At 37.1% G+C, this 24526-nt stretch overlaps 1 protein-coding gene across 1 annotated transcript in view; it reads right to left on the bottom strand.

The window, feature by feature from the left end:
• Positions 1 to 426: 426 nt before the first annotated feature.
• LOC129418897 (rho guanine nucleotide exchange factor 26) overlaps positions 427 to 24526 on the bottom strand; it is a 46542-nt gene continuing 22442 nt past the window's right edge. The window contains exons 12-15 of the mRNA XM_055173844.2: positions 12866 to 13075; positions 3512 to 3579; positions 3068 to 3169; positions 427 to 1320 (exon numbers count right to left, since the gene is read on the bottom strand). Coding sequence (XP_055029819.2) covers positions 1178 to 1320; positions 3068 to 3169; positions 3512 to 3579; positions 12866 to 13075 — 523 coding nt within the window. The 3' untranslated portion in view covers positions 427 to 1177. The remainder of the gene's footprint in view (positions 1321 to 3067; positions 3170 to 3511; positions 3580 to 12865; positions 13076 to 24526) is intronic.

Here is a 24526-nt window from a genome sequence, read left to right as displayed (position 1 = left end):
TAACAATTTCTCTTATAATCTAAGTTTGTCCTCTTACAATTATTTAAACTTATCAGACTGTGTTACATGACTTTTGAGCAAGTTTTTTCACAAGGCTAAAAGTGCCCCTAGTTGAAGAAATGCCCATTTGCCACTGGGGATCTTAAGGGTGGGTTGTTATGCATTGGAATCTGGGTTGCAGTTGTGCCTCACATTTGATGTATAAATTAGGACCCAAGGAAGGACCTGGATGTGTTAAAAGATAAGGAGACCACGACCTGTGGACTGGAATGACCCCCACTCTGAAGATAATCTCAGCCATCATTGACCTTATCACCACACAGGAAACCCCTGCTGGAGACGCCAGGAGAGACAGCCAATGACCATCAACCATCATCAGCTTATTTATTTGAGTGACACTGTTCAGAAGAAGCCATTGCACATCTGTTTTGTTATTAATGTTTTATTTTAGCATTGTCTGGAGTCATTTAGTTTTTACACCTTTAAGTGGTAGATTTTCTTTACAGTATATTGATACTGTATATTGATTATAATACAATCCATATGTCAATGGAGGTCTCTGCTGTATATTTACAAACACATACTTATATTGGTCATATGATATATGTTGGTTGGTGAAACACACCATAATTGCCTTCAAGCAGTGAAACTTATTTACAGTTTAAATGCACATTAAAGCATCTAGTATATATACTGTTCAGTATTATCAGGTTATCAGATACATATTTACATTGGTATGATTTACAGTGGTTAGATTCATGTTTACATTCCCTGAGATTCAATACGAGTGTCAGTGAATATTTTTGTGTGGCTATAACAACTTCACTTTGAATAGGGATTCCATAACGCTATTAATTCAACATTTTAAGTTCACACGGCATGCAGGAGTGCTTTGAATTAAAATATTAGCGTGAACCGTTGTCACTTTGAATAAGTAAAAAAAGGCACATTTTAGCAGAAAAACCTGATCCCATTTTTATCTCATGTTTAAAATGAGCTTTGAGCTCAGACGATAATAATTAGATTTACATAAAAGCTGTTTAAACATTATTTCATATGGTGTGATACAGTAATTGTGTTTGGATGCAACTGAAGCAGTTCTCGTTGTGTAGTGGGTTAGTCCATCCACATTTATCTTCATGTGCTGCATTTGTAAAGGGAAGAAAGTCAAACGGGCTCAGACGTTGGTCTCAAGGCTTTGCAGACGATCCATCCTTTGCATGTTCTTCTCAATAGTCGCCTGGCAGGTGATGAGCTCGCCGCACTCGGCAAGGAACCAACCTCTTTCCCCATCCCGCAGACGCTGCCCTTCATACCAGCCTGAAACCACAGCCAAATGTCAATTCACAAAAAATAAAAAAATGACATCATGTCCAAACTTTAAAGTATTGTATGGTGAGTTTGAAGAATATTGTGACTCTAATCTAGGTGAAAAATGAAAGTAGACCGGGGCAGTCAAGCTCTAGAATAACAAAAATAATAGCCTACTGTATATGACTTATATTTATTGGTCAATCTAGCGTCTGACACCAATTTTACTTTCACTGAAACTGAAAAATGTAGCTTACTTTATAGTTCACAAAACTGTCAATCAGGTTTGGAACAACATTTAAATAAAAATGTAAAATCTTTGTAATTTTTTTTCAATCTCAATCTGCTCTCTGATGACTCTTGTGAAAAGTGAAAAAATCTCTCTTTACTGGTGGATAAAATGTTGAAAAATGAAAAGCTTTTCAACTGTCTATTGTAGCATATATTTAATGTCCATTAAAAGATTGAAGTGCCCTTTGAAGCCCTATCCCGTAAGCCCTGCCCTTTCATCATGAAAGCCAGTCATCGAGCACCAGATTAAGCGAGACCTATGCTTGACCCGCTGACCATCGGCATTAAAACCAAGACCTTAAGCCTTACACGACTTGTTGAAATGCATGATTCTGATTGGCCAGTCGTTTCCAGATAACAACCTCTCAAGACTAATAAAACATGGTAATCCAAAATCTGCAAATCATTTTGAGAGGTACAGTTTATTATTACAAAAAATTAAATATGATTATATCTTTTACTAACATATATCATATTATATTCACAAATAATTAAACCAAATAGCGTGTTTGTGACATCTGAACGTCAAGGAACGTCTGCATTTGTTAAAAATGAAATCAATATTTAACGTTCCTTACCTCACTTAGGAGGTAAATAGCTGTCTAATAAGCAGAATAATGTACAGCCAGCCGGTTATTATTGCAAAATTATTAGCTCACTTTTAAACGAAATGCTAATTTTTGCTATAAAACAATCGTCTGCCTATATATTATCCCTTACATGAAAACACAGCCCTGTGGTTGCAGGATGTTTTAAAAACAATCACTACAAATCCAATTACTACATAACAAAATCAAAATGAATGCATTCAGTGTAGGGATGCATAGCGATTAAGTAAGGAATAATTGACGACAGGCCATTGAATTATAAGAAAATAATGCACACTAAGGTGGTAATGCGGCACGACGCGGGTGTGCATTATTTTCAAATAATTCAAAGGACCGGAGTCAATTATTCCGCTTATACCACGGTTACCACACATTGCTCTGGTGCCTATTTTTAAGACATTTGACAAGTTAGGTGTGCGGTTTACAGAAAAATAATCAACACCAATAGAACATTTCTCAGCCAATCAGAATGCAGCATTCAACAGACCCGTGATATAATTGCGATTAATCTATAGTAGAATAACAGTTTTGTTTACCTCATATATGTGTCTGAACTGTGTATAGTTATGTATACATAAATATGCACACGTGCATAATTTTAAGAGAAATATATATTGATATATACTATAAATGATACATAAATACAAAAATGTATAAACATGTGTAAACATACACGTGTGTGCATTTATCTACAAAGTTATTATACACAGTTTACACATATATGATGTAAACAAAACCTTTATTGTGCTATAGATTATTCGTGATTAATCGTTATGCATCCCTAATTCAGTGTTGTTCGGTGTAACTTTTTTTTTTACTGAGATTGAGAGAAGGAAACATGAGGTGGATGATCTCACCGTCCACTGTCTGAGACACCAGCACAACATCAGCCACCTGCAGAGAGAGCTCGTCTGGCTGTCTGGCCGTGTACGTCCTTGTCACCTCCACCTGCATGGCGTCTAACAGAGAATGACATCACACTTAATATCACAGTCCAACATTGAAAGCATTACATCTTTTAATAATGTAATCAAAACTATCATTTTTTGTTTATGGAAACAATTAAAAATGCATTTATTAACACCAGATTTTATTCCTTAAAAAGTATTAATTGAATACCTCTATTGTCATAAATGTTGGTTCAGGGCAAATTTAAATGTAGAGGTTACTATTACTTAGAGTTAGGGGTTTGTTCAAATCCTTGGCCCCTGGTATGATGAGTAGTAATGAAATAGCTAATAAGTGTAACTGTAATACACTGCTTGGCCATGGGGTGGTGCTGTTGTCTAAGTTTTACTCACTTGATCTGTCTGCATTCTTTTCACTGTTTTTGTGTCCGAGAGCACTGATCCAGCGGGCCCTTTCATTACTGCCAGAAAACAACAACAGATAATACATAGTCAACCAATGACCATAAAATAAATTTTTACATTATTTTGTCTATAATGTCTTTGTTGAAATTGTAAACTAAAACATTTAATAGCAGCTTCATCCATTAAACACAAGTGCTTTCTTTATCATTCATAGACCCACACCGCCAGACTCCAGGTAATGTTACAAGGAGAAACTGGACCTTGCCGGTAGCACTCACAGTACAAGAAGCTTCTGTTCTTTCTTCAAAGCTTTTTTTGTTTATTCAGTTTCACTGAGAGCACTCGGCAGCTCTCAAGAAAAGAAATAAAATGAAGAAAAAAAAGACAGAGAGGAAAGATCAGGCAGGTGACGACACTGGAGATGTGACATACACAAGCTAAAGTTAAAGGAATATTCAATTTTCTTAAAAGAAAAATCCAGACAATCTACTCACCACCATGCCATCCAAAATGTTGGTGTCTTTCTTTGTTCGGTCGAGAGGAAATTTATGTTTTTTTAGGAAAACATTGCAGGATTTTTCTCATTTTAATGGACTTTAATAGACACCAACAATTAATACTTAACTTAACACGTAACAGTTTTTTTCAACGGAGCTTCAAAGGACCACAAACAATCCCAAACGAGGCATAAGGGTCCCATCCAGCAAAACGATTGTCACTTTTGACAAGAAAAATAACAAATATACACTTTTAAAGCACAACTTCTTGTCTAGATCTGGTCGTGATGCGCCAGGTGACCCCACGCAGTACGTCATGATGTCAAGAGGTCACAGAAGACGAATGCGAAACTCCGCCCCAGTGTTTACAAGTGTGTTGAAAGAGGACCGTTCCTACGTTCTTGTATGTCAACTGATACTAATTAATGTCTTTGTGTCAGTGTAATTGTTTACAATGGTCCGCAAATGTGCGTTTTATATATGTAACACGTGACCTTCCTACGTCACTACGCATTTACGTTAGGTCGCGCTGGACCGGACCTAGACGAAAAGTTGTGGTTCAAAAGAGCATATTTTTTATTTTTCTTGTCAAAAATGACAATCGCCCCGCTAGACAAGACCCCCACGCCCCGCCTGGGATCGCCCACAGTCCCCCGAAACTCCGTCGAAAAAAAAAGTTACGTGTTGAGTTAAGTGTTAAGTGTCCACTAAAGTCCATAAAATGAGAAAAATCCTGCAATGTTTTCCTCAAAAAACATAATTTCTTCTCGACTGAACAAAGAAAGACATCAACATTTTGGATGACATGGTGGTGAGTAAATTATCTGGATTTTTCTTTTAAGAAAATGGAATATTCCTTTAACACTGATATCTCTCAGCTCAAAGTATTTAACTTGAGTATTGTAAGAAATGGAAATTAGTTACTTTTGTTAAAGAGACAATCACCTGCAATGTTAATGGACGAAAGTCTATCTAAAAGTAAGGTGTTTTTTTAACCTGCATGTTACAAGCAGACATAGGGGTCTTTATCAGCATCTCGTGCCATGCAGCATCTCCGCGTGTCATGTTAAAATTAGTTGAAAAACATGTCTGGAGACCCGTGTTGTGTTGCAATGTGTAGATCCTGTCTAGGTTTAATTAAATGCAAGACACAAGTCTGAAGTGCATGACCCTGTAAACATTTAAGCAACTGGACAAACACATGCATGGTGTTTTCAAAGCAAAGCTGCACTGTACTTGCACCGAATGAGCCGCTAATATGAGGCAGTCAACCTGCGGGACGCCCGGCCTGACCGCAGCACACACAGACGCCGGTCCAACATCTCATTCGCTTTCACAACCTAAAGTGACCAGCTGTGTGAGTCACGCAGCACGCTTGGCTCATTCTGGTCCGGTTTACAGCAGAAAGGGTCAGGAAGGCCCCTCGTCTGTTCCATTACTAGGACCGTTAATGTTCACGAGTCCAAAATGCCTCATTCACTGACCAATTACTGTTTATGGATGAATTAGTGTTTAAGAGCCATTAAAGAAGAGGGGATAAACTACCGAGTACTCACACAAATCTAAATGTAAATTATTGTGCCATCTAAATGATTTTAACAAATTTTGCACATGTGAAACATTTCTTGAAATGCTTCAATGCAAAACTCTCTGCCACAATGCCAGGTTTTTAGGTCAAAATATTTACTCTATATGATATTCAGACTTTCATGTAAATCTAGACAAAAAGATAAAGCTGATTAGAAAACTGTAAATGTTTGAAATATTGAAGCACGACATTATTCAATAAACCACGCAAATGGTATGTGATGGCTTTAATACAGTCAAATACCTCGAGGGTTTGTTCAAATAAGCAGTACTAACTGACAGTCAACCACCATTTATTCTTGACGCATCTAATATTTGGACAGGCACAAAGAGCGTGAAGAGACAATTACGAACACAAATATGCTCGAATGAACCCCAGCCGCTCCTCTCCAGGGTGTTTAGTGAGCGTGGGAAGGGCAGCTGTCTTTTTACATGCCTGGAATCTGAGCGCACATGATAACAACAGGTAGCGAACGCCTTCCCACTGCTCTACGCTACACCACACCAGCAGATGACTTGCATATCTGACCCATCTGCACCTTGCTTGAGTGCATGAGTACAATTATACAATCATTTACATGTGACACTGAGTTAGGTGGAAATGACAGTGTTGGAGAGAGTAAGTGCACAAATATGACAAAGAAAAAACAGGTAAATAAGGAATGCCAATTTCTTGTTGATTAAAAACTAAATAGGGAGCAAACTGATTTACATAAGATCAGCACATTGGTTCCCCTCTGTTTGGCAAAAAAAAAGGTCTGTTCTAAGGTTATAGAAAACCATGTATAAAAACAAAAGTACAACCCAGGCTGCTTGCAATTGTGTGTTGAATTTTTTACTACAGAGAACATGAAACCATGCATAAAAATTTGAAAGACATGTAAAAAACATTCAAACTAAACTCCAACTTAATTTTCCTATTCAGCACTAGTTGGTAAATTTTAATAATTTTGCTTATTAGTGGGACTATGCAGTTTATGATCATTTTAACACAATTTATTACACAGCACTATACAATTTTGATCGGCCAGTTGCGATATTCCAAGGTATGTTATTCCGAGATAACAAACACTTAAAACGAACAACACAAGGTAAAAAGGATTCTGCAAATCACATTGACAGGTACAGTTTAATATTACACAAATAGTAAATATAAACATGTCTTTTATTTACATATGAGTTTATTTACAAATGATTTTTAATATTACTCCTTTATTTAAAGGTACAATATGTAGATTTAAGCGGCATCTAGTGGTGAGATTGAAAATTGCACCCCTCCCTTTCAAAACACATAGAGAAGTTACAGTAGCCATCACAGGACAAATATTTCAATGTCTGAGACAACATATTGACAAATGCGCTCTGTAGAGCAGTTTGTCCATTTAGGGCTACTGTTGAAACATGATGGCACAAAATGGCGGCTTCCATGTAAGGGGACCTGGGGTGTATGTTAATAAACATGGCTCATTCTAAGGTAATAAAAACAATACCGTTAATTTTGTAAGGTATTTATACACCACTGATAATATAGTTATCAAAATTATATTGCATTGCTGTCAAAAGATCCATCTAAAAATTACACACTGCACCTTTAACCAGAAGTTCACACTTAGATATTACTACTGTATTGTTCGGTCTATAAGCCGTGTTTTTTTCATAACTTGGCTGGTGCTGCGTCTTATAGTCAGGTGCGCCTTGTAAGTCAGTATGAATTCATTTGGACATTTATGAGACAAGAGACAACATTACCGTCTACAGCCATGAGAGTCCGCCATATGCTGCTCCTGTAATAATGTAATTCAATAATGTGGAATGACGAGTATGCAAACTTCATGCTAGTTGGCTTGTTCGGTTAATTTAGCCTATTCAACCTTCCAGGTAAGTTCTGTTTGCTATGGTTTGTCGTTTAAATAACTTATAATATTACTTCAACGTACAGACATCTATTCAGCCTGCTGTTCTGTCTGTTATTGTTTATTGAATAACTTGCCTTTCCAGATTAAATGTCTGTTATTCGGCTTGGATTTTGTGAAATCATTTTCTAAATAAACGTGACGTATAGTCCACTGTGACTTATATATGTTATTTCGTCTTAATGACGCATTTTTGAATGATGCGGCTTATACTCCGGTAAGTACGGTATCTCTTCTTCCAGTGAGACCTGGACAGACAGCGGCACAAAAAGTTGCATACAAAAAAAAAAACAGAAAATAGTGTGTTTAAAAATAGAAAATAGTGATTAAACCAAAATCGTGTGTGACCTTTTGAATGTCTTATCTTAAACCGAAAGTAAACTTAGAACTTAAAATTAGCAAAAAAATTAAAATCCATATTAAATGCTCCTTACCTTATGTATGAGGTAAATAGCCGTGTAATAAGCGGAATAAAGTACATGCACCAGATTTTTATATTGCAAAATAAGTCAGGGCTTATTTGTGACCCTGGACCACAAAACCAGTCGTAAGGGTCGATTTTTTATTGAGATTTATACACCATCTGAAAGGTAAATAAATAAGCTTTCCATTGATGTATGGTTTGTTAGGATAGGACAATATTTGGTAGAGAATTTAAAATCTGGAAACTGAGATTGCAAAAAATTAGAATACTGAGAAAATCGCATTTAAAGCTCAAGTCCAAAAGATAGCCTTTTAACACATATTATTAGTAAAGAAAAATTTGTGTTTTAGCATTCACTACTGTCTTACCGTTGTAATGATGTAATGTCGTTGCCAGGATTGGAGAAGTTGTAAGCTTTACATAAAAAAACAAACTTGAATTAAAAATCCCCTAGGAACGGGTAGCAACACAAAGTTTGTAGGCGAGTTTCTGGCCACGCTTTTGCTGCATCCACTTACAAAAATAAAGTTTTGATATATTTACAGTAGGAAATTTACAAAAACCTTCATCTAACATAACCTTTACATAACATACTAATGATTTTTGGCATACTAATATTATCTGTATTTTTGCATTTTTCTACAAATATACATGTGCCACTTACGACTGGTTTTGAGGTCCAGGGTCACATTTGTGTGATAACAACCTGCTGCCTACACATTATCCCTTACTTAATGTTTTATCTGAAGGGAATGTGTTTTTTTGTCTGATAAACAATTTTGGTTCAGTGTCCGTTCATCAATTGAACTCATAGGATCATTCAAACGCAGAGACATATTTTTTTTTTTTAAAACACCAGAGAAACCAGCATCGCCTGAAAGGCCTTACTGTACGTTTTCATACATAACTGGTTAAGTCTCCTGCATGCTGCTCTGCTTCAACACGCTACCACAAGCTTTCAGACAGCTGAGGGCCAAAATACCAGACCTATTGCGCCCTGTAAAGATTATTTTACATGAAATGTCAGTGAAAGCATCTTGAGTACCAGGAGAAGCTATGAAGTCACTATTCAAAATCTACCTGAAGGCAAAACAGAGAGAAAGCAATGAGGAACATCCATAAAATATGATCTTGAAGTAGTCATCTTTAAACATAACGTCTACACTTGGCCTTTTTTAATTAATTTCAAACCAGTACATTATCTTAATCATTCATAAAGCCATTTAAGGGGCAGTGAGTGTCTTTGCCTTTCATATTTAGGACGCATTTTACAGTAGAGATGAATATCTAAAGCAGGCCAGTCTGCCAGGAGGCGGAGAATAAGCTCAAATCCCTTACAACATTTGATCTCTTGGCAACAGCTTGAACAATGTCCCGTCTCACAGGTAGTACAGTTGAATGAACAGCATACAAAAAAATTGCTAATGACATCACAATGAGGGTCGAGAATCGAAAGCATTTTCAAAAGAAGGAGAATTGGGGGCTTTCCATACTAGTGGTGAAGTTTGGCACAAATACGCACACTGTTATAAAGGACTTAGTCAACAATGAACGCCGCTGTTACAGCAGCAGGAGGTACGTAATTAGACACTACTCAGGGTGGAGCCACACAGAGGTCCAGAAATGTTGGGGAACTTGTCCTGTGCTGCCGAACGTTCCTCGAAAGAACTACAGTCATTTTGACTCTTCACCAGAAGCCGAAGTAAACAATCATCTCTGGTAGATGTCACGTCATACGTGGAACACCAACAATGCTACAACGTGGTTTAGCAGAAAAACGTTCTGATCCTTTAAACGAAACCAATGAAAGGAAGAGATAAAAAGAGAAAAGGAGAATTTATACAGTACCATTCAGCTATAGATGATAATACATCACTACCACTTCAAGATGTCTCTTAATCAAACTGTCAATTCCACAAAAATCTTTTTGGTACCTTTCAGTTTAATAAAAAAAATTAAAAACAGCTATTTTCCAAAGTACATGATGTACCCAGAATGTCATCAAGTATTGCTTCACAACAGCAGTTCATAAACTCTTCAAAATAAGCCATGCACCTGCCAAAAACAAAAATTCAGCACACGCATATCAAAACAAACACAAAAAACTAACTCATATCTCACTTTCCATTAGATGCCAAAAGTCTTTTAGTAGCAGTAAAGAACCGTGTCACTCTTCAGGGTTTTAAAGTAAATAGGTTTATAGGTGCTGTCTGAGCCAGACAGACTGTGCTACAAAACAGAAAATGACCATTTGATTCATGGTGCACAGTACTGTATAAATTTAAGAAAGTTTTCAACAGAAGAAACTTTGGAAAGAAAACCAAAGCTATTTAAGAGAGGAAATTGAAACGATGAATGTTTATTTAAGTCAAATATTTGCTCGCACTATCTGATGTTGGGCAGGGAATGAGGGAGGATGTGTTTTTATACATGCACTGCGATCATAGCAAGTTATATAAGACTGTTGCAGCATGACATGAACGTATGGAGAATTTATTTATACCAGTCATGCACATGAGAGCACGCTATATGACCACCACCTAGGATTATATATCAGTACCTATTTAGTATTTAGTGACTAGACCAACCATGTATACACAGAAAGAAGCACAAGTAGTCTGTAAATGGTAACTAAAACATACTAACATTATAAGCCGGTTTTAGCTAAATAAAATGCTTTAACCCTTTAACTGGTGAGTGTGGGGGATGCACCTTCAAATAAATATAACTCTGGCATTTTTTGGTCTAGAAGCCTAATTTTGGTCTTGTTTTAAAGAAGACACTTTAACGTTTTTTTACGGAAGTGTCTGGAGGTGAAAATATAATTTTTTTATAGAAGTTTACATTTATTTGTAATAGATAAAAAATGCATTATTGTATTATTTTTAATACATAAAATGATCAAAAAACTGAGGTTTGTGTTGGTTTGCTGCATACTCTTGTCACAAATGAATAAATTACAGTTACTGCATTATTAGTACTAGGGGTGTGACGAGACACTTAATCTACGAGACGAGACAAGACACGAGTACGAGATGAGATTTTTTTCATTTTTTTAAGAAATCCTCAATGATAAAATAAATGATTGGGAAACTGAAATCACATTATTTTGAAATGTTTTAACTAATCTAGGACTGTCCCTTACAATTATTTTGCTAACTGATAATGAAGTATTTTGATATTTTTTATAATAAAAATAGACCCAAGTTAGCAATAAACCTTTAAAATTACATAATAATGACGATGCAATAATAATTTGTTCAAATAAAGTATCAAAACGTAGCCTTTGTAATAAAAAGCAGCATGTATATGTACTATAACAAATGCCTGCCAGGGGCGCTAACGGACCCAGTTCTGTTACTTTCACTTCAGAATCTAAACTTTAAAAGCTTAATTTTAAACAAACAACGTCAAAATCCATTTAAATATTTTACGTTTTGTCCAATTCTTTATAATAGAAATTATTCTTGAGCTATTCTTGAAGTTATTCTTGAGCAAGAACATGCAAAGATAAACTCCGAGTGAGGGTTTAAACTGCTGAGACACTTCTGAAACTGATCAACAGACAATCGCAACGCGTCTTAGATGAACATTATTGGAAGCCCAAACAAAAAAGCACATGCAGTAAAAGACTGAATATAATGCATGCACACTGCACTGGAAAAGGTTTAGCCAGAAACTTTATGCTGACAGTGGCCCTTTCGCAAACAGAAAGCTGCATCCTCCGGAGGTCGCATATGCAGGCCGCATACGTCATCAAGCCTGGTTTATTTCAGTTAACTGAGCAGTACATTCGCAAGTCATAAGCATATTACAACAATTTACGATTAACGTAATATAATAGTAAACTTTATAATTGTTAATATTCTGTAATAAGACAGTTTTTATGAAGTATGCAATCTACAAATGCGACCTCCAAATGATGCAGCCTTTTGTTTGAGAAACGACCAGCATTTCACCTCCACAAGAAATCTCGAGTCGTGACATAATTAATTTCGCGATACAATTTTAAGCTTGCGAGATCTCGTCGCACGAGATCTCGTCACACTCCTTATTATTAGTACTGCTAAAAGGTTTTGAAATATGAAAACTACATTCTTAGACCTTTCCAACAATATATAGTTTGTCATGATAGATTAACATTTACATGAAATTAATGTATTTAGGGTTTTCTGGTTTTTAAATGGTAGAGGAGGATTATTTTGGAGGGATGAAAGTAAAGGAATGATACAAATGTGCAGCGTTTCAGTCATGACAAAAATTCAAACTTCTGTTCACATCTCCATGTTCCTGACCCAAGTTCCTCAAAACAAGTGCAAAACACTGCTAAATATCTCTGTCAAAACCCATTCGACAGTCATACACTGACTTGCATGTTCAAATTTACTGATATTTACTTACAATCTGTGTCATTTATGAGCAGCATTTGGCACTATAAAATGTACTTTACCTACAGTTACAAACAATCTGTTGAAAACCCGATTTAAAAGAACAGGGTGTGGTAGATCAAGCAATCGATAATGTTTGTTTAGCAGACTGCCTGAAATATGAATAATTTCCAGTAAATGTGTGTCTGATTGATGGGGTGATGGTAATGGGGTGGTAAAACGCATGGAAAGTCCCAGTCAATTAAACGCTAAGTCAGCATGTGTACTTTATTGTAAAATCTAATCTCAGCGTGAAATCCAGAAGAATGAATGAGTCACAGCATAATGACATTGACAACCAATAAATATATAAACATCTTCACCTGAGTGCAAGCAAACGAAATGCACCCTATAGTGAAAGTGAAATTAAGGAATTATTTCACTGTAGAAAATCTTGCTTAAAATAATAAAATGGCTTCATAAAAAATATATTAAACAACAAAATGAAAAGAAATGAAGATATGCACAATGAATATCAACATTTAAGTACTTACAGTAGCTCTGCCCCCAAGACCATCGTGACGTTGTCTCTGGAGTGGTTACTGAGGAATGTGATTTGGAAGAGGTGACTGGCTGCGCTCTGTTTTGACGTTAACATTCCCGCAGTGGCACGTACAGGAGAGAGGTTCAAGTCTTCTGCCTGACACGACCCCACCCTGATCTGATCTCTTAGTGCGTAGTCAATAACTGTATAACTCTCTTCACTGAGGAAAAACAGAGAGAAAGACACATATGAAACAAATATTCATGTTCAGAAAAACAACAGTTGTACTACTGAGTTTGTAACCAAAATTACAAAGCTTTAAACTGATACTTTCTCTTTATTCCAGAGTCACCTTGTAGTAATTGTGTAAAATTTAGTTAAATGCACTGTAAAACAAATGCAGCAATACATATATTTTATGTTACTTTAACTTAACAAGTTAAGTTATGTCAACTTATCACAGGTCAAAATTTAAAATAGTAGGTTGAATTGACTTGCAAAACCAAGTTGTTTTAACTTCATGCTGCATTATCCCTTAGTATACTATAAATTGTCCGTCTCTCTTTCACTCTCTCTCTCTCTCTCTCTCTATCTACTCATCTATCTGTCCGTCCGTCCATCCATCCATCCATCCATCCATCCATCCATCCATCCATCCATCCATCCATCCATCCATCCATAGTGATCTATCGATTGATCTACAGTATATACTCATCCATTGATCCATTTATCTTCTTATCTATCTGTCTGTCTGTCTGTCCGTATATCCATCTGTCCGTCCATTTATCAATCTATCTATCCATCCATCCATCTATCTATCCATCCATCTATTTAGTGCACCTATCTATCTATTGATCTATCTACTCATTTATCTACCTATCTATCCATCCATTTATTAATCCATCCATCCATCCATCCATCCATCCATCCATCCATCCATCCATTTATCTACCTATCTACCTACCTATCCATCCATCCATCCATTTAGTGCACCTATCTATCTATTGATCTATCGATTGACCTATCTTCTTATCCATCGATCCATCTATTTACTCATCTATATACTCATCTATCTATCTATCTTTCTATCTATCTGTCTGTCTGTCTGTCTGTCTGTCTGTCTATCTATCTATCTATCTATCTATCTATCTATCTATCTACCTACCTATCCATCCATACATCCATTTAGTGCACCTATCTATCTATTGATCTATCGATTGATCTATCTACTCTTCCATCGATCCATCTATCTACTCATCTATCTATCTGTCTGTTTGTCTGTCTATATATCTACTCATTTACCTACCTTTCCATCCATCCATTTATCAAGCTATCCATCCATCCATCCATCCATCCAATTAGTGCACCTATCTATCTATTGATCTATCAATTGATCTATCTACTCATCCATCTACCCATCCATCCATCCATCTCATCATTTATCTACTCATTTATCTACCTACCTACCTATCCATCCATCCATCCATCCATCCATCCATCCCACCCACCCATCTATTTTGGTCTTAGTTTTTATTAACATATGAATGAATGTTGTGCTTTTTATTACTATTATATAATATAATAATAAATATTCCATTACAATAAAAGTACACATAATATTACAGTTTTTCTCAGTCGCTTTAATTCAATTCTCTGATCAGAATTTAAATTCTCAAAACTACATGTTCAATTCTCACATCATTGTGTCGCTTGTGCACATCAAAAAATCTGTTTCTCATTTCTTTGAACAAGTTGCAAATTCTTTGGTACATCAATGCAAATGATTATGTACAATTCTTTGCTTTTTCCTACATTATCAGTTGCTTATGTCATGTTGATCAAAATGTATTATAATGGGTCTTTGTTGAATAGTCTCACCCCCCATAACATTTAGGCATCAGTTCATAGTATAAGTCTTTACATGCAAATGGTTGAACAAGTTGTCATAATACAGGGTATGGTCAAACATATTTTTATAAATTTTCATTAGACGTTTTTTCTAAATCTGTCCTGAATTGGTAAAATGCTCCATCTTGACTTTCTCTAACAGACAGGAACGTCCCCAGCAAGCAAAAACCGAGACGTTGAAATGATGGCTAACTATAGACCCAATATAGTCCGGCTATGAGTAACCAACTTCTACTCTAAATAACCTTGAATTTGGTTGCATGTCATTTTTGCCAAAATAACTTGAAGATGTATGATATTTATCAATCCATATGCATCCATCCATCCATCCATCCATCCATCCATCCATCCATCCATTTATCAATCCATCCATCCATCCATCTATCTATCATCCATCCATCTTGGTTTAAACCCCTGAATTGCTTTGAGGGCTATAAACAAATCTTTGTGTTGGGTGGAGTCACTAAAGGTTTGTTGTTGCTGTGAAAAGTTGAACTGTCAGTTTTCAATTCTTTCATGTCTCAACCTCCCGAAGACAACAAACCAGGTTTCAGCCCATATGCTTACACATCCAATGACCATCTGTGGCCAATTACGTTTTTATTCAGTTGCTGGTCTAGTGCTTTCCTGAGCCAGACGACTTCTGCCATCTGGAAATGATTGTGAGTTCTGGTTTAGCCGGGTCTAATGGCCCCTCACCAGCGAGACATGGGGCTCCTGGACCCTGCCGAGACCCATCAACGGCCGCTAACTGTACAACAATAATATCACGCACATGTGCTCTGCCTACAGCAGCCTCAAACTGCTGACTGGGGACTACTGGCCTAGCGTGACATGTACAAACACACATGCACATTTCAGCATACCTTAGGGGTGACCTCAGGAAAAAGCTATAGGTTTCAAGTTTAGGTCATCAGGTCCCATCAAACCATTTTACACACATCAATCAAGATTTTCTCAGAGTAGAATGAGCGGTGTGATAAGGCCCCCCCCCCAACTACAATAGGGATGCACTTATACAATATTCTGTGCTGATACTGATATTTGATTACTATTCAATGACATCTACCAATACTGATAGGTACGTATAGGTTTGCCTTTTACTCATTGTTTCACATTATTATACTCCTACATGTGCAGAGGATGCAAACCGCAATTCTGTTGTCATTGTCACCCAATTTAAAATAATCACACTGTATAAGTGCTGATCCGTTGTTCCGCCCCTTTTGATTGCCAGGATATAATCTGCCCTGATCATCAGCTGTTCTTAAACAATCATTCGATGTCCGATAGTGAGAAAAATTGCTTTTGTCTGTTGAAACTGATTACAGGCTGATTTATCAGTGCACCCCTAATTATTTGTGATATTCAATATATTTATATTTAAAATAAACATTGTGTTGTTAAACAGGACAATTTTCATGGCTGTACTCTAGTACAACTTAATTGAATTACAGTAATAAGAATTGGGAGGGGGTTATGCTTAATTCTCAAAAAGTTATCATCACAATGCAAAAAAAAAAAAAACTTCACACAAAAATCGATATTTAGATATTCATTTAGATGAATAAGATATTTTGAGGAATGTTTGTAACCAAACCGATCAGAAACACCACACTGACTTCCATTGTGGGAAAAAATATTATGGAAGTCAATGGTGCTTCTGATTGGTCTGGTTAAAATATTTTCCTTCGTGTTCATCAGAACAAAGGAATTTATACAGGTTTGTTAAAACAGGCGTCAGTTTATGATATTTCATATAATTTCTATTTTCTTTTAACTTTTAGGTGAAAAATGGCACTTTTTAGATGCACCCAGGCAGGGACTTTAATTTAATGTAATATATAAATGTAAAACAGAGGTAAAGTCCATCCAAACTTTGTGCACTTGGCTGTCAATTCTTGACAGTATAGCTCAGAGATGGGACCAAGTCACACATGTGCAAGTCTCAAGTAAGTCTCAAGTCTGAACCTTCAAGTCTCAAGTAAGTCCCAAGTATTTTTTTTCTTGGGCAAGACAAGTCAAGTCGAAACACAGGCTATGTCAAGTCAAGTCAAGTCAAGTCAAGTCCTGTAGTAGGTCAAGTCAAGTCCAAGTCAAGTCAAGTCACCTTATTATTGTAATTTTACCTGCAGAATCTGATCTTAATAAAGATATATAGAATATAAAGATATAAAGAAATACTCATGTTCAGTAAAATACATCATGGAATCAAACAAAATTGTAATCTCTTCCGTTCGCGTGCCTACATTTGAAATAACGAACTTGAGCGCGCAAAAGAGGTGATATGTGAACCGGCCCTAACAATGTAAAATCCAGTCATTTTTCTCTGTGTGTGTTCAGGGGGCAAACTTAGACACAGTAGCCAAGTCTCGTACCGCTCAGATCAAGGGAAGTATTTAAAAAAAAAATCAAAATTAATTTGCCCACATTTGTCCCCAACACGGTATGATGAGGGTTAATGGCTACTTTAGCTATTATTACATTAGCGAACTACCAACTAACCTTTAAATGACGGACGAAATTGGAGGTTGTCGTCTGGCTGTCCGTGATTTTAATGTTGCATGTCTTGCAACACACTGTTCGTCTTTTGCCATCTTGTTGAAGCTGAAAGCGATGACCCCCGCTACCCCTCCGGCTGACATGTTGATATCTGATCTAAGTGGGCGTGGTGTGCGTAAGGTATGAGAGGACATGACTGATGATAGTGTTGTGATTCAGTCATGACAACGCCATTCTCAGCCTGCGCTCCAGCTGGGTCAACTTTATTTTTTAAAATAGTTTATATATTTTATATTCAAACTGAAAACATTATGTGATTAACACTCAAGTCATTCAAGTCATCGTGTCTCAAGTCAAGTCCCGAGTCTTTAACTTCCAAGTCCGAGTCAAGTCTCAAGTATTTTATTTTTTGTCAAGTCAAGTCACAAAAATAGCGACTCAAGTCGACTCGACTCCAAGTCACCAAGTCCCCATGTCTGGTATAGCTTAACAGCCCCAAGACTGCAAAACTGCCACTTTTTGTTTATTAGTAAAGTTGCAAGATGTTCTTTTGCTGTAAAATGCCATTTGGTGGACAAGCCTTTTTTATGACAACTGACTGTGGACTGTATTCCTTTTATAATACAGTATATTAACATTTAAAATATGTGTAACATGTCGTAAGTGCAAAATTCTTGTTGTGTGGCATCAGTCTTTTTTCAGCCAGATAATAAACTGTGTTTGTGTTGATATAATTGAATAATTGAATTCAGCTCCTCCTGTTCAGTTACTAAATATCCTCTGGGCTCTTCCCTACTCAAGAGTATCATTTACATTCCACTGGCTGAGAATGACAGATCCCATTAGAGCATAACACATTATCTTAAGTCTGAAAGCAACATACGTTGGGGTTTCCATCACCCCGATTTTATGCGCATTTTGAAGTACTGCATAAAAAATCTCTCAATTCGCAAAAAAGTTTTTTATACTCACTTGAGGTGGTTTTTGAAAAAGAGTATGGGAGATGGAAATGCATTTGCTGAATAAATTCTCACGTAGTGAACATTAAACCCACGTGACGTGACTGATCATCTATAGCTGTAACAGCTGATGTTGTATTTACAACATATGGGGCTTGATGTCATCGCTATGCCCTTGCTGCTAGTGCCTGCATCAACAATTCTGCATTTCTTCTTCTGTGCACAGCAATTTGGCAATTACAAGCTGCACTGCTAGTAAATGTACAACTTTGCAATTGCAACTAAATGCAGTCCTGTTGCCTTTTTCTAGCATTCCTTGTTTTTTATACTGTTGCTTACTAAGTTCCAATCCGACCAATCATTCGTTCAAACAACTAGATGGAAATGCACCTAATTAGCATTTGTTTGTTTTTGCTTCACGTTTGGATGGAAACCCTACTATAGTGAGTCAGGAGATTGAGATTGCGTTTCCCGAACAACGACCGAACATAGAACGATGCATAGTTGCAGAAACGAACTACCTTGTCACGACGGTTTCCCGAAAGCATAATAACTTTGTTGCACATTTGTCGTTTGAACCATGTTGGTTCAACAACATAGTTGATGATGTCACGTGGGAGGTGTAGTACTAATTAATCTGTTCAAATCGATTTAATGTCAGATTACTGCTGTAAATAACATATATTGCACCGGACGACTGTTTTTTTTATCGTGATATAGCTATCTGTTTTTATATTTAATTCAGGCGCAAGTTCCCTCTTACGTCCGAGGGAATACTCAAGGTCTTAAAGCTCGTAGGACTGTGCACATGCGCAGTTTTCAGATGCAACACTTTAATTCTGTTTAAAAACTTAAAGACGTAAAATAATATTTTAATATATTTACTAGAATGATGAATGTAGAATGTACTACATGTTTTTTGCTTATTTTGTTCAAAAGCATGATCAACGTAAGTCTACATACAAGGAATTATGCTTCTAATGACAGGGAAGAGCTGTCGTCCAAACCACACAAGTTTGCGATGCAGCTTTCGAATGTTCGTTTGAACTATAGTTTCGGGAAACAGCAAATTGTTGAACTTTGTCAGTAACGAAGAAACTTACAACAGTAGTTGGCTAACAATGCTTTTGGGAAACGCAACCCAGATAGAGACTTATTAACTTAAATGAACAACCCAAACTTGAGCTTCAACTACCAAATTGGTTGACAATGTTTCATAACAAACTTTAAGTGCCGCTGACAGACAGACACACAGGTAAAAGTAATTGAAAATGTACCCTGAAGCCAGTGTCTGTGTGTGTATCCACACTCCACATGTTTCTCAGTATGTGCAGATGTGTACATTTTAATATCACACTGCAATCCTGCTGTCTAAAAATCTCTTATATTTTGTCCCCCCCCACATCTAGGCCCAGGCCATCTGTCAGGGATGGTGACCACATTTACATGGCTCCAGTCTGGGACTGAGATTTCTGGCCCCAGCGGGCACCTGGAGTGGCGCCAATTAAATTTAAGACAGCTCTCCCATCAGTCAATAGGGCGCTATGGACAATAACACCGCCGTCTGCTTCAGACATATAATATAGCTGATACACATGCTCATATCAGCACCCACCCAGCAGATAGTTTTGTATCAGGACAGCAATCTGATGTTCCCGGTGCTGTAATGACATCCTCTCCAGAGTTGTTCAAATTCCATGGAAGCTACATTCACACACGTACACACATCGCATTCATGTAAACATACACACACAGGCCTCTGTTCTGGTATGAAAGGCATGCTGTATAATGACACTGCAACGTTCATGTCCCAGAAAGCAGGATGAGATCATGACTGTGAAGTTTAACACTGTGTCCTAACCAGACACGACATGACAAGATTCTGCCAGAGCAAGTTTGAAAAAGAAATTGCTGGGTTTCACACCAAAATCACAGCCAGTCAGAACAGATGATGATTCTGGTTGATATTTTAATATACAAGAAGAGCGTGAATTTAATCCAGTGACTTTCAGTCTGTAAGGGGCTACTTTGGGCCAAGCCTCAGAATGAGAAACAAGACAAATGTTGCAACGCTCAACAACAATGTTCTGAACAGTGTGTCTCTTTCTATTGTCTAAAATATTCAGTAGTTCGCCTGCGCATTCAGTCTATTGAATGATGGTAAAATAAAACTTGGCTTGCTGTCCTCAGAGGAAGCCGAACCATAGGCTCGGCTCGAGACCCAAGTTCCATGGTAAGACTGTGCAGAGAGATTTGGGAAGGAGGAGGGATGCCGGATGAATCATCACTGGTAATGTGATTATTATGTAATTTTGGCAATATTGCAATTATACTTTGCCTCATGTAAACACAATACTTTGATAAAAATAATGCAATTAAGTAGCATGTATTAAAACAGTTGTCGGATGCTGTTTTTAATCCAACCTGATTTCAAGAATTTCCGTGGGATAGTCACGGAATTTTTTGGTCATTTTTCCATGGCATTCTCACGGATTGGTTACTCAACTGTTTTGTCCTACTTTCTTACCATTGTCGCTGTGGTTAAGGGTTAGATTTACATAAAATGACATCCTTACCCAAACCCAACTCTAACCCCAACGCCAGGCGACAATTGTTTAAAGTTTAGAAAATATAAAAGAATAAATCAGAAAAAAACAGTATAAATCAATACTTAATGTGACATACTAACGCAAACACCAAATCTAATAATCACAAAATAAAAAATGCATGTAATCAGGATTAAAGAGGTTAGCTCCAGTCTCCAAACATCTTACTGCGATTAAGTCCTTACTCTGTTTATTGGAAATAATTGCATTATTAATGTACATGTAAACGTAGTCAATGCCAATTGAAAAGGATCCGCAAAATAAAGCTGACTTTTGGAACGAGGTAGTGAGAGCCACAAAGAAAGAGAGAAGGAGAAACAGCCAGTTGCTTTCAAGACAGTGTTACATAAGCATACTGCAGAAAATGAGTGGAGGGAGTGGAGTGGCATGCTCGGGTTTGTTTTGCTCCAGTATTGTTCTAGTAGCGTGACTCGGGCTCTCTCTGCACAGACTGTACAGACCACATATCAGAATAAACATCAGACAAACGTATGCAGCAAGAAAAAGGGTTTTCTTTTTCCTTTCCAATTATTATATTAAATCCCAGAAACAGAGCTTGTGGAAATGAAAACCGTATTTTTTTCCAGGAGGTTGACCCGCTGCGTGCAGAATGTCCAGAAATGATGAGAACAATAACAGAGTGAGCTTTACTAACTACATGACTCACTGAAAGACAGACAGACAGACGGTCAAATGTGCAGCAGCAAGTAGCAGACAGCATACAAACATGCCAACACAACATGTGACACACCAACAAAAACACAATGTACTCTATAATGAAGCACAACACTGCAACAATAATATTTTGATAACCTTTTCGAATCTTTCTATACTCCGTCCAAAATGTGTAGTCACAAACCACAAAAACGCAAGCAGATGTGTCCTAGCACAGGGGTTTTCAAACCTTCTGATGGTAGGAACTGGGGTGCACCAATATATCGGCCGATGATGCTTCTCAATAAATTACGGTGAGATGCCGCTACATCCAAAGACAGATGACGCTCCCGTGCAGAAACTCAATATGGGCCGCAGAAGAAGAACCATTACACAAAGGTATGACACGCAGCTCCGGGAAATGTATATTTATATATTTATATTTCTGTTCTTCAAACATTTCAGGTATTTTCATGATAATAAAGAATATGTATAATGATTATGTTTGACGTGTGTTATACATGGCTCAAACTAACAGTAATTTCAGGTCGATAAGGACTTATTGATCAAAAGCAGTAGTACATGAAATAGCTGTGCATAATATTGGCTGTACGATTCCAAATAGTTATCGGCCACGTATTATTAGTGTATATTGGCATTTATCGTCGCATCCCAAAGAGGAACCCCACATAAAATCAAACTTTTAAGCAGGACTTCTTTCTCTGAAATATGTGTCTATATTTTTTAACAAGAAACATTTCAACTGTGCTAGATAAATAGTAACTGTGATGCAAAAAATAATTAAGGAATAATTGACGACGGGCCATTGAATTATTAGTAAAATAATGCACACCCGAGGTGTTCAACCATTATTTTTCAATAATTCAACTTGCCGGAGTCAATTATTCCGCTTATACTACGGTTACCACACCTCAAGACATCAATCACATGATATATTTAAAGGGATTGGTCTGGTTCTTGTTCTTAAATCGCTATTGTGAGTTGGACTATTTCTTCCGCGTCTCATCCAACGGCTCTTTTGCTTGTTCCAAAACATCATTTTAAAGCTGGCAATGGAGCCTTGAGCCATTGATAGCATTCTAATACAGTTATTAAAGGGGTGGTTTAATGGTATTTCAAGCATTCTGACTTATTAACACAGTTATAGAGTTGTTTCCTCATGCTAAACGTAGGCAAAGTGTCAAAACCACAGTTGGGCGTGTTTCAGAGTATTTCTGTGCCGAATGCACTTCGCCAGGGTTCGTACAAGTTTCGGCTAGTTTTTTTCGATTACAGTTCTAACTGACGTTTCAGGGGTTTTCGATACGTATCACTTCTTTATATGGGCTTCCGCCGGAAAACTTCCCCCGGAAAACCACGCCCAGCCGTCAGTCAGCGGGAGACGCTAGAGCTTGCTAACAGCTTATCACACCACTCAGCTTTGTTTAATTTCAAAAGTCAACAATGGCACGAAAGAAGAAGTGTGTTTTTGGATGTAAGGAGAAGACATCCAGCCTTATGAAAACAATGGATATAGTTTATTATCCGGGGTAGCAGCGGAGTTTTGCGTGTGTGTTTGATGCAGTGGATTTTCAGAACCGGGTCATGACGAGTTACACGTGGTAAGTAAGACTTCTGTCTTATGTTGGAAATAGGCGCGTGGATATTATATAAATGACACGAACATGTAGTGAATCATAAGTTAAAACAGTGTTGTATAGTGTTGCATAACTCGTACTCGCTCCTCCTGCGGTAGTAACTCCTCCTTCTTCATTTTTTCGTACGTTATCGGAAAGATTCGGTAAAGCTAATCTTTCTTTTATAAATCTGATTAAACTAAAGACTCTTCAGAGATATAAAGGATGTCATACTACTCTATAGGTACTCCAGATTAACATCAGAAATGCAGAAACAGCGTGGGTTACGTGAGCTTTAATGAAGTTATTAGAAAGAAAGCGAGAGCAACAAAGACACAGAGAGAGAAAGAGAGCTAGAGAGGGCGAGCAAGCGAGCGAGAGAGAGGGAGAGGGGGGCGAGAGAGAGATTGTGTGAACGAGGCTACCTATATGCGTCTCTAAACAGCGCTGTTATTGCCTCAGAAAATCATGTGTCATGTTGTTTTTGTTAGTCCGTTATGACAGTTAACTATGCGAAGTGATATGGAACTGTAATGCAGTCAAGACAGCTGCCTGGAAGTACATTCACTGTGCGTTTTCTAGAAAATAATACAGCTCACATGATCAAATAACCTGCACACGCATTTAGGCAACAGAAGTGGTGTTATTCCCCATTGGTTCCAACGTGTTAGCATCTCAAAGTTTATTAAAACATTTTCCCAGCATCAAAATGTCTGGTTGTTGCATTTGGTTGCACGAATATAATATATTAATATACGCATATATGTATCTGGCAACTTTATTTTTGGTCATCTGCTAACGTCTTCTATCCACTCCATTATAGTACACGGATCTGGTAGCTGATGAAGTCAACTTTTTAAAATAACTTTCTCTTTCTATGTTGCTTCACTGCTGATTCTTTGCCATACTTCCGTTGCGGTTTCAATGTATACCGAGGTTTTAAACAGTCAAGGTTTCAAAACCACTAACATTTTCTGTAATACCGTTTGCAAGGTATGAACTAGGTTTACACCAAATTAATTAAATCATTAAGTCATGTAATTTACATGTAATATATATATAAAATTTATATTTAAAGGCTTTATTTTCACCCAGCATACATGTTGTATGTTGCTTAAAAATAAAATGTATTGTGTCCAGTTAAAAAGTCATACCAGCCCATGCCCAATTCAGACTGCAGTCGTACAACCAAACCATTTTCTTTTCCAAAAAGATATATCACACTTCAAGCTTCTAAAAACTACCTGACGTTGCACTGTAGTTAGGACAAGAAAAGAAGGTCATAGATCAGACAAAAACAAACCCGTGGTCTTGACTCTAGAGGCCTTTATCATCACCTGCTAGTTTATTTTGACACAGAAGCCAAAAATCTGTCTACTGGGTTATTTTCATTCCATTCTTTTAA

Source organism: Misgurnus anguillicaudatus, chromosome 15, assembly GCF_027580225.2.
Source record: "Misgurnus anguillicaudatus chromosome 15, ASM2758022v2, whole genome shotgun sequence".
Lineage (NCBI taxonomy): Eukaryota > Metazoa > Chordata > Actinopteri > Cypriniformes > Cobitidae > Misgurnus > Misgurnus anguillicaudatus.
This window is presented reverse-complemented; position numbering and strand designations above follow the sequence as displayed.